General features: G+C 44.2%; 2 protein-coding genes across 3 annotated transcripts in view; one reads left to right on the plus strand and one right to left on the minus strand.

The window, feature by feature from the left end:
• Window positions 1–203: 203 nt before the first annotated feature.
• On the minus strand, window positions 204–8,223 carry LOC128443138 (dynein regulatory complex subunit 7). Its single transcript, XM_053425905.1, has 17 exons — window positions 8,099–8,223; window positions 7,317–7,485; window positions 7,097–7,222; window positions 6,706–6,900; window positions 6,044–6,187; window positions 5,578–5,796; window positions 5,238–5,363; window positions 5,068–5,146; window positions 4,775–4,903; window positions 4,519–4,647; window positions 3,791–4,011; window positions 3,493–3,705; window positions 3,192–3,302; window positions 2,971–3,081; window positions 1,872–2,066; window positions 550–689; window positions 204–401 (listed from the first exon to the last, which is right to left on the minus strand). The coding sequence occupies exons 1-17, from the start codon at window positions 8,221–8,223 to the stop codon at window positions 314–316; spliced, it is 2,520 nt and encodes an 839-aa protein (XP_053281880.1). The 3' UTR covers window positions 204–313.
• The window catches only part of hm13 (histocompatibility (minor) 13), a 79,467-nt gene continuing 71,393 nt past the window's right edge, over window positions 1,483–9,556 (plus strand). For both annotated transcript variants that reach the window (XM_053425896.1, XM_053425895.1), the window contains exon 1: window positions 1,483–1,486. The gene's annotated coding sequence lies outside the window, so the exon portion shown is untranslated. The remainder of the gene's footprint in view (window positions 1,487–9,556) is intronic.

Consider the following 9,556-nt stretch of genomic DNA (forward strand, 5'->3'; position numbering starts at 1 on the left):
TTTGATCTGACCTTTGATTCCAGTGTCACTCACTCACACAATGTTTACACAGTAGGTCACATGTTCTGATGATCACTCTGATTTGTCTTTGGAGGGAGGAGTTATGATTTCAGGTTTTCTATCCGTCCGTCACATTCTTGGAAAGTTGAAGTTTCAACGACTCAGGAATGAACTGATTAGGCCTTAGTGGTCAGGGGTCAAAGGTCACAGTGACCAGATACAAGTATGGGGAAAAAAATGTATGTGACTGAAACACCTGTAAGGTTTAATGAAATAATCTGATAGGTATTTGGAGCGGAGGCTGCTAATTGGCTCAGCTGAGCAGGTGAGGAGCCAATCGAGGGTCTTCTCTCAGCCTCTCGTCGAGAGCTTGATACTTTAGAGGAGCTTCTTCCTGGTGCCTGGTACAAAGACATGGAAACATTAAAGATGAAGAATCCTCCTGATTTCATTCTGTGGAAAACACTGATGTTCTGTGTGTGTGTGTGTGTGTGTGTGTGTGTGTGTGTGTGTGTGTGTGTGTGTGTGTGTGTGTGTGTGTGTGTGTACATTTTGAGCCGTCTCATGGCGACACGTATCTGGAGAGTTCTGTCGGAGCAGTAGGTCTGGTATTCGTCCTCCTGGTGCTCCGTCATGTCCAGCTGGTTCTGCTGGTACCACTGTTGTTTCCTCTGCAGCTGCTGCGTCTCCTGAACAGTTTAAAGGTTCAGATGAAGAGTCTCTAAATCCTCAGGTTCATCACAGACTCTCTAACGTGTCTGTGTTCTGCTTCAGGTTCACGGACCTCCTCAGAAAAATGCTGTTAAACTCCACAATATCTGCCGCTCATGTATTTATGTATTCATCATTTATTAAACCACTGAGAAATAACCTTAAGGAATGTTTACATTTGTAGATTTCAAAATGAGTTAGGGTTTATATTTAAATCTTTTTTGAGAGTTTTCTTTTTGTTCTGAGAAGAGGGCCGGCATTATGGTTTAGGGGTGGTCCATCTCCACAGTACTACACAGTGTTTTATCAGGAGTATTTCATTAGGTTTAAGTACTACAGAGGGTTTTATCAGGAGTATTTCATAAGGTTTAAGTACTACACAGTGTTTTATCAGGAGTATTTCATTAGGTTGAAGTACTAACCAATGTTGTATCAGGAGTATTTCATAAAGTTTAAACATTATGGTTTAGGGTTTGTCCATCTCCACAGTACTACACAGTGTTTTATCAGGAGTATTTCATTAGGTTTAAATACTACAGAGGGTTTTATCAGGAGTATTTCATTAGGTTTAAGTACTACACAGTGTTTTATCAGGAGTATTTCATTAGTTTTAAGTACTACACAGTGTTTTATCAGGAGTATTTCATTAGGTTTAAATACTACAGAGGGTTTTATCAGGAGTATTTCATTAGGTTTAAGTACTACACAGTGTTTTATCAGGAGTATTTCATAAAGTTTAAACATTATGGTTCAGGGTTTGTCCATCTCCTTGTTGTGAACATGATATCTGAAGAACTCCTTGAGGGGATTTCTATACATGTTAGCACGTGTTATCTCAAGAACATCTCAAGAGAATCCTTGGAAATTTTAAAACACATTTTCACATCTTCAACTACAAATTGACTGACTAGATATCGGTGGTCAAAGGTCAAATGTCACTGCGACCTCAAATGAGTGTGAGAAACATGTCAGCTCAAAGTGCACTGGTTGGTGTATGACCACAGGAGGTTCATTCTAGATGTTACATGGTCCCTATGATAAAGAAATGAAGTAAACTTAATGATACACCTGAAACCACCTGTGATCATCTTCTGAGTCCAGAGTCAGTTCAGGAGAAACAACAGCTGTAACACAACATGACTCGTGAACCTGTGCTGTACCTTTTGGTAGCGCTCCTGGATCAGGTTGGCGTCCTCCACCAGCTTCTGCTTGAACTCTGACAGACACTCCTGGTGGAGCTGCCTGGCGTCCTCAGCGCTCAGAGGGTCTGAGAGGTCGAGTCTCATGAGGAGCGGAGCCAGGATGTCCTTCTCATTCTCATGAAGCCAGCTCTGCTCCTCTGCAGCCTGACGCTCCTGGAGGAGAAGATCAGGTGATGAAGGGAGGTTCACACCTAGAAGAGGCTGGACAACTTTAAACTCTGAGTCTGTTTGACCTGAATGTTGTTGTCACTTCACTCAGGAGGTTGTGTTATCACCACTGTTTGTCTATTTGTCTGCAGAGTTTTTTTAAAGACCACAATGAATGAAAGATACGATCATATGTCAAGTACCAGAGGCATGAAGGAATATCAGAGACATAACTGAAGATAATGTGAAGAACCAGCGGAGAGAAGAACCCTGGAAACACCAGAGTACCTCTCAAACACAGTTCTGACCGAGTTCATATTGGTCTTTGTAGTTTTATTAAAGCGTGTTATTAATATCTGTGTCACTCATAAGAACTATAACACACAGAGACGTTACAGACTAAACATGACACCAAGAAAAGTGTCTTCAAAAACCAGAATCACGTCCCTGTGGTGAACGTTTGGTTGAAGATTCTCTAGATTCTCTTGATTTCCTTCTTGAGTCCAAGTGAAATTTTTTTCTGAATTTGAAGTAATTCCCTAAAAGAGTTTTTGAGATCCTGACACTGGGCGGTGGAGGAATAAAAAACATGGGATATTTGATGGGACTGATATTTGATGCAGATCGATAATAAAAATCTGATCAATCAGATTTAAATGTGGTTTCATGGAGGTTCTGATCTGTTCAGCTGTTACAGAAACAACCATCTGAGATCCGGTCAGGACGTCTGGTTGAATCTAAGGAGACTGTTGGGACTTGGTGAAGGTTCTACATTATCACATTAAGAGATATTTCTAAATTAATTATCAGAATTATTATGTGGGAAGGTAAATAGATATGACATAATAAATATAAAATAAGGTTAAATATGAGGCAGGTTATAAGTAGGTTAACTTTGAGGTTATCTCACCATGTCCTGTCTCTTGCTGCGGGCCCTGGCAGCTCCTGTCGTGGTCCAGGGACAGAAGAAGAGCTGAACGTCTCCCTCCTCTTCCTCTCTGCACGACACGATGTCTCTCACCTGCTCACAGGAGAAGAGGTCACAAGGTCGGCTGGCGTCAGAGTCGCACAGTCACTGAGGAACACGTTTGTTCTGGACATGGAAACAAGAGAACGAGAGAACGTCTTCACCTCCTTCAGAGATTCTTCAATCTGATGAACAACCATCTCTTCATCCTTCATCAGAGAAACCAGCATCTCGTACAGAGTCAGGGTCTTAACAGGCGTATCGGAGAGGCCCACCTAGACACACACACACACACACAGTCAAATACACACACACACACACACACACACACAAACACACACACAAATACACGCATGTTGTCATATGATCCCAGAAGCAGCAGACTGGGAAAGCTACTTTGTGTGTGTGTGTGTGTGTGTGTGTGTGTGTGTGTGTGTGTGTGTGTGTGTGTGTGTGTGTCTGCACCATGAAGCTGGACACCATGTCCTGGGTGAAGTCCTCAGCCTTCTTCTGCTCCGTGGCCTCTCGTGGTTTGATGAAGCTCCGGTGCGATGGGATGAAGGTGTCGGCGTCCAGATGATACGTCACCTCGATGCGTCTCTGCGCCAACAGGAAGACGCGCTCCGCCACGTCCTGATTGGCCGGTTTGGAACTGTCCCTGTGGAAACGCTCCACCACCTGATGTGAGACGGACAACACACGTCGTTACACCTCATCAGATCTGATTTGTTGACATGTCCACTTCCTGTTCACGCAGCTGTACCTGGATCAGGCGTGTGGCCGGTTCAGAGTTCACGTGTTCTCCTGAGAACTGGACGTGTCGGCCGAAGTGGACTCGCCTGTAGTAGAGGGAGTCGGCGCGGCGCTGGAAGGTCTCCGTCATTTCCCCCGGGGACACCAGCCTCTGCACCAGGTTGTCCACACGTATGCTGCAGAACTTCATCTCGTGCACGCCCTCTGTGGTCAGGGACTCGAACCTGTGAACTGAGGATGAGTCCAAAGACAGGAAGTTAAACCACAGAGGGAACTTTCCTCCTGTTTACGAAGTTCTTGCACATTTTCACGATAAATCTCCTCCTCTTCGTGACTGCTGCTGATGAAGGTTAGTTGAAGGTTCGTCAGATTTGATTTACTGTTTCATTAGGTTTAAATACTACAAAGGGTTTCATCAGTAGTATTTCATTAGGTTTAAATACTACAAAGGGTTTTATCAGTAGTATTTCATTAGGTTTAAATACTACACGTGTTTTCCTCATGAGCTGACGATGAAGGAGCGATGACGGAATAACAATCAAGCTCATCAGAGAGTTGGATCTTCAGCCACAGGCCACGAGACTATGAGCAGTGTTCGATTCCCCTGGGCCACAAGTCCGTATCATATCAAGTGGCACTACCCAGAATTCTTGGGTGTAATAGCGACTGCTCTGATTGGTGGAGCTCAGTGTTATTGTGATGAGTTGAGAGAACAGATCGTGAGGTTTGAACTTTTACACAAGAGGTCGAAAGGTCGTCCACGTCTGAATCGTTCTGTCGTCACGTTGTCGACCTCGTTGACCTCTCGCTCCTCCAGGTGGTCGGTTCTGTGCTGATACCACTCCTTCACCATGAGGACCTCAGTGCCTTCAACACACACACACACACACACACACACACACACACACACACACACACACACACAGGGTTACTAAGACGTCTTCAGATATAAAAGTTCTGAAGAGTTTTTACAGTTTTTGAGTCGACCGCTCACAGTCCAGGTCTTTGTATGAAACCAGTCGTGTGGTCAGACCGTTCGGCCTCAGGTACGGAGCGAACCTCTCCACCTCTGCTTTCCTGTAGCGAGTCCGCTTGTGTCCTCCCGGCCAGCGAGTCTCCAGGTCTGAGGAGGAGACAACAGGATCATCAGAGAGAGAGAGAGAGAGAGAGAGAGAGAGAGAGAGAGAGAGAGAGAGAGAGGGACAGAGAGAGAGAGAGAGAGAGAGAGAGAGAGAGAGAGAGAGAGAGAGAGAGAGAGAGCTTCATGTGGTGTGGTTGTCGCTCTACCTTTTTTCGTGATGCTGATATCACTGACCCAGGATCTGGGCATCTCAAAAGCCTGCTCCTCCAGCTCCTCCAGCTCCTCCTTCAACATTGTGTTGTGGTTAAAATCATGTTTCAGTTTCAGTGCATGAACACACAATAACAGACGGACACACATGAACACACACACACACCTGCACATCCGGGGTCATCTTGTACAGCTTCTTATTTGAGGCCTCGTGAATCAGCTGCTTTTTGCTCGTTGCTCCGAACAGGAGCGGCTCCCACATGTTCACGTCCTCCAGGTCAAACCCCAGATCCTGTTCACACACACAGACACACACATGTTTACTCTGTGTCTGTTCAGTGCTGTAGTACAGTTGTCGGTTAAGGCGGTGGGCTTGTTGTCCCGTGATCAGAGGGTTGCTGGTTGAACGTCCACAGTTGAAGTGTCTTTGAGCAACACACTGAAGCCCAACCCTCTGACCCTGTGACATGATGTTGTGTGAACGTGTGTTTCTCTCTTGAACTCACGCTGCAGCCGCTCCTGCAGTCCTGCATGTTGACGTAGTAGTTGTGGTTGTTCCACACGCTCTCGATGCCCAGGAAGTGGGCGGAGCCGGTGCTGTGGCGGGCGCCGGTCAGCGGCTCGATGAAGAAGTTCTCCTGGACGCTGCGACTCCCTGACAGAACCAGAACCCAGCAGTGCAGCCGGAGGCCCCGGAGCCGGTCGGCCGGACGCTGCTCGCTCTGCTGAGGACGGATTCAGATCTGTGATCCACTTTATTAACGTTTGAATCAATGAAGGACGATGGTCAGTTTATTACTGTTGCTGGAGGGTTTCAACCAGATTGTAACTTTAATCACTGAAGGAAAACTGACAACATTCAAAGAAAAGAGATTTCAGCTGCTCTGTTTCAGTTGTTTTCATCTTTGTGTTTACTCGTCAACACTTTGTGTTTGTGTTTGTGTTTGTGTTTGTGTCAGATGATCTCGTCACCTCATCAGGTTTCAGATTTTCAAGCAGCGCCGCCTCAGCGCTCGGTTTCTTCTTCTGCTCTTCTTGTGTCATGAAGTGACTCTTCAGCGACCTCTGAGGTTTCTCTTTGTATTTGTTCTCCTGTGACTCCTCTGAGATCACACTCTGCACAGAGAAACACAAAGAACACACACAAACACACACATCATCTGAATTAATATGTGTGATATTTCCTTATCAGTGACTGTGACGCGAAACACAACAAGATGAAGATTTCATCACAAGAATTATGAAGAAGTGACTTCAAACAATATTAAAACAATTTCATTTATATATAAGTTTCAGTTTGAAGTATTCCTTATACATTATACAACTAATATTTTCTTATTTACATTATTAATTATGGTTATAATACAGTTAATGTGATTAAAATTATTATTATTATAATTTCCAGACAAAAATGACTGGGTTAGTTGATTTCCCCCCCGCTGAACAATGCATCATCTTTTTTAAGCTTATTTCATGTTTTGTATGAAAAGTAACTTTGATCTGTAGCAGATAAATAAGTGTAGTGGAGTATTTTGTACAATATTAAGTATAAAAGAGAATCAAGTAAAGTACGAGTACCTCCAAACACAGATCTTCATTAAATGTACTTTTACTATGACCTACAGAGGGCGTACCTGCACCGGGGTGTCCAGCAGGGGGCAGTGCTGCAGGCTCTGGTCGAGCAGACACGTCTCTCTGTCTGCGTAGCCGCTGACGCAGTACGCGTCATAGTTCACCCCGAGCAGGAGGCTGCAGAGCAGGGTGCAGAACTCAAAGCACGAGGCTCTCTGAGTCCTCAGCACTGAGGCCGGGGAGAACAGGTAGCTGGGCTGGAGCACACACACACACACACACACACAAACACACACACAAACACACACACACACACACACACACACACACAAACACACACACACACACACACACACACACACACACACACACACACATGAACGTGCTGGACCTGTCAGATGTTGAACTCCTCACCAGATACTGAGACAGAAGATGAGCAGGTGTTCTTCTCACCAGCTCGATGGGGGGGTCCAGAGGCTCCAGCGACAGGAAGCTGGCCACGAACTCTGCGCACCCCCCCCAGGTGAAGAGCTCGGGTTGAACCGTGGCTGTGGCCCGAAGAGTCGTCGACACAAACTTCTGCATCAGACACACAAACACCAGTGTGGTTCAGAGACCTTCTGCAGCTCAGGGTTCTTTAAACATGGAGGTGAAGAATAAACCAGGTTTTTACCTGAACGCCAAACTCGTTGATGGGGCCGAGCAGCAGGGGGCGCCGCTCGGGGAACAAGTGAGAGAACTGACGCTGGAAGTTGTTGGCGAAGGTCAAGAGACGAGTCTCAGCAGCCGAGTTGATTCTGTGAGACTCAGGAGACGAGCTGTCGGCCATGTTCAAGCTCAGGCTGAAGAAGGAGGTGAAGAGTTACTATCCATCCATCTATCTATCTATCTATCTATCTATCTATCTATCTATCTATCTATCTATCCATCCATATATCCATCCATCATCCATCCATCGATCTATCTATCTATCTATCTATCCATCCATCTAGCCATCCATTGATCTATCCTTCCATCGATCTATCCATCTATCATCCATGTATCCATGTATCCATGTATCCTTCTATCCATCCATTGATCTATCCATCCATCCATCCATCCATCAATCTATCTATCTATCTATCTAACTATCTATCTATCCATCTATCACTAAGTTGTTTTCCAGCTCAGTGAATATCAATCATTAATCAGTGTGTGTCCACAAGGGGCGCTGCAGCTCAGTAAAATGGACAAAATTTTACTTTAATTTTGAAAACTGTGTGTGTGTGTGTGTGTGTGTGTGTGTGTGTGTGTGTGTGTGTGTGTGTGTGTGTGAGAGTGAGTGAGTGAGTGAGTGAGTGAGTGAGTGAGTGAGTGAGTGAGTGTGTGTGTGTGTGTGTGTGTGTGTGTGTGTGTGTGTGTGTGTGTGTGTGTGTGTGTGTGTGTGTGTGTGTGTGTGTGTGTGTGTGAGCTCACAGAAGCTGACGAGGAGCCGACCCCTGAGTGTTTCTGAATGTTTTCTCCTCCTCCTCCTCCTCCTCCTCCTGTGGGTCTCTGGTCGGACGTTGCTCCTCCTCCTCTGACTCCAGAACAGTCTCCATCTTTTACAAACATATAAAAAGTCATTAGTTTATAAACTCACAGAACAACCTGTAGGACGAAGTGAAGCAGAGACCTACAGAGACCCACTCGATACCAATGAATCCTGAGTCCATTATTATTACAGAACACATTATTAATCATAATGGAAAAACAATATTGGACTAATGACACTGCCCTGAGGAGCCCCATACACCTACCTTCCTGATAAACCCAATTCTTATTTGAATAAACTTAACAAATAGAAAGTCTCTGATCCAACTATACGTCCATCTACTGTTTTCTTCCTCTTCCTCGTTCCCTGTTTCTCTAATGACATCAAAGATACAGTCATCTAATCTATATCAATGCAGTCAAGTGACTTGAAGGGGTTAAAGTATTAATGGTTTGAGGGATTGATGGATTACAGGCAACAATAATAATAATAATAATAATAATACATTTTATTTGGAGGCGTCTTTCAAGTCACCCAAGGTCACCTTACAATAAAATAATACAAGATAAAAGATAAAAGCATGAGAGATAGAAACAACATTAAAACAGAACATCAATGCCTTTGATCTTGCCTTGTAGAAGACACCTTGATCTTGGTTGTCACCGGCCAATCATCAACCACTGGGATGAAGAGGACCCACCTTCTCACCTTCTCACCTTCTCACTGGTTCTGAAAGGGCTGCATTCCAATAAAAAACCCAATAACCATTTCCCAAAAAGATTTCGACATTATCATAAATCTGTGTATTTATTCATGTATATTATTAGTAATATAATATTCTGTCCATTGCTCATGACTGTAGTTGTACATGTATAGAATTTTCCCCCCCACACAGGTCAGTCAAACAGGATATATAAAATATACTTGTTATTTATTTTCTATAGCAGTAGCTTGTCAGTCTCTCTCTCTGTGTGCGTTTGTGTGTGTGTGTGTGTGTGTGTGTGTGTGTGTGTGTGTGTGTGTGTGTGTGTGTGTGTGTTTGTGGGAGTGTTTAAGTTGAATCCAGTTTATTTTACCTTTTTTTTAACAAATCAATAAAACAACAGAGTAGAAACACATTTAAACTAATAAAAGTATAAACAAGCGTTTGAGAAACTTTGAAGTGTTGAATATTCAGATGGGAGATGAAACCTTTTACTCACAGTTTCTCTGAAATCAGCTGATTTTTGTTCCGTTTATTAAATTAACGTTTATTAGTCACAGCGTTGTGACGTCTCCATGGGAACAGCGAGACGTGGTGACGTGGCGTTGCCTTCACGGACCCTCGAACCGGGGCGGAAATTAAGCTTCTAAAGTTTGTGACCAGAAGCTTTCACACGTTTTTAAATATATATTTCAGG

This window comes from Pleuronectes platessa, chromosome 6, assembly GCF_947347685.1.
Source record: "Pleuronectes platessa chromosome 6, fPlePla1.1, whole genome shotgun sequence".
Lineage (NCBI taxonomy): Eukaryota > Metazoa > Chordata > Actinopteri > Pleuronectiformes > Pleuronectidae > Pleuronectes > Pleuronectes platessa.

Bases quoted from the DNA above. Each gene is read 5' to 3' on its own strand.
- LOC128443138 (XM_053425905.1), bottom strand. From the start codon at position 8,223: ATGGAGACTGTTCTGGAGTCAGAGGAGGAGGAGCAACGTCCGACCAGA. The intron at 4,012-4,518 runs GTAAAAGTTCAA...ACTCATCCTCAG, and splicing joins ACGACCTTTCGACCTCTTGT to TTCACAGGTTCGAGTCCCTG. The intron at 402-549 runs GTACACACACAC...TCTTTGTACCAG, and splicing joins GCCATGAGACGGCTCAAAAT to GCACCAGGAAGAAGCTCCTC.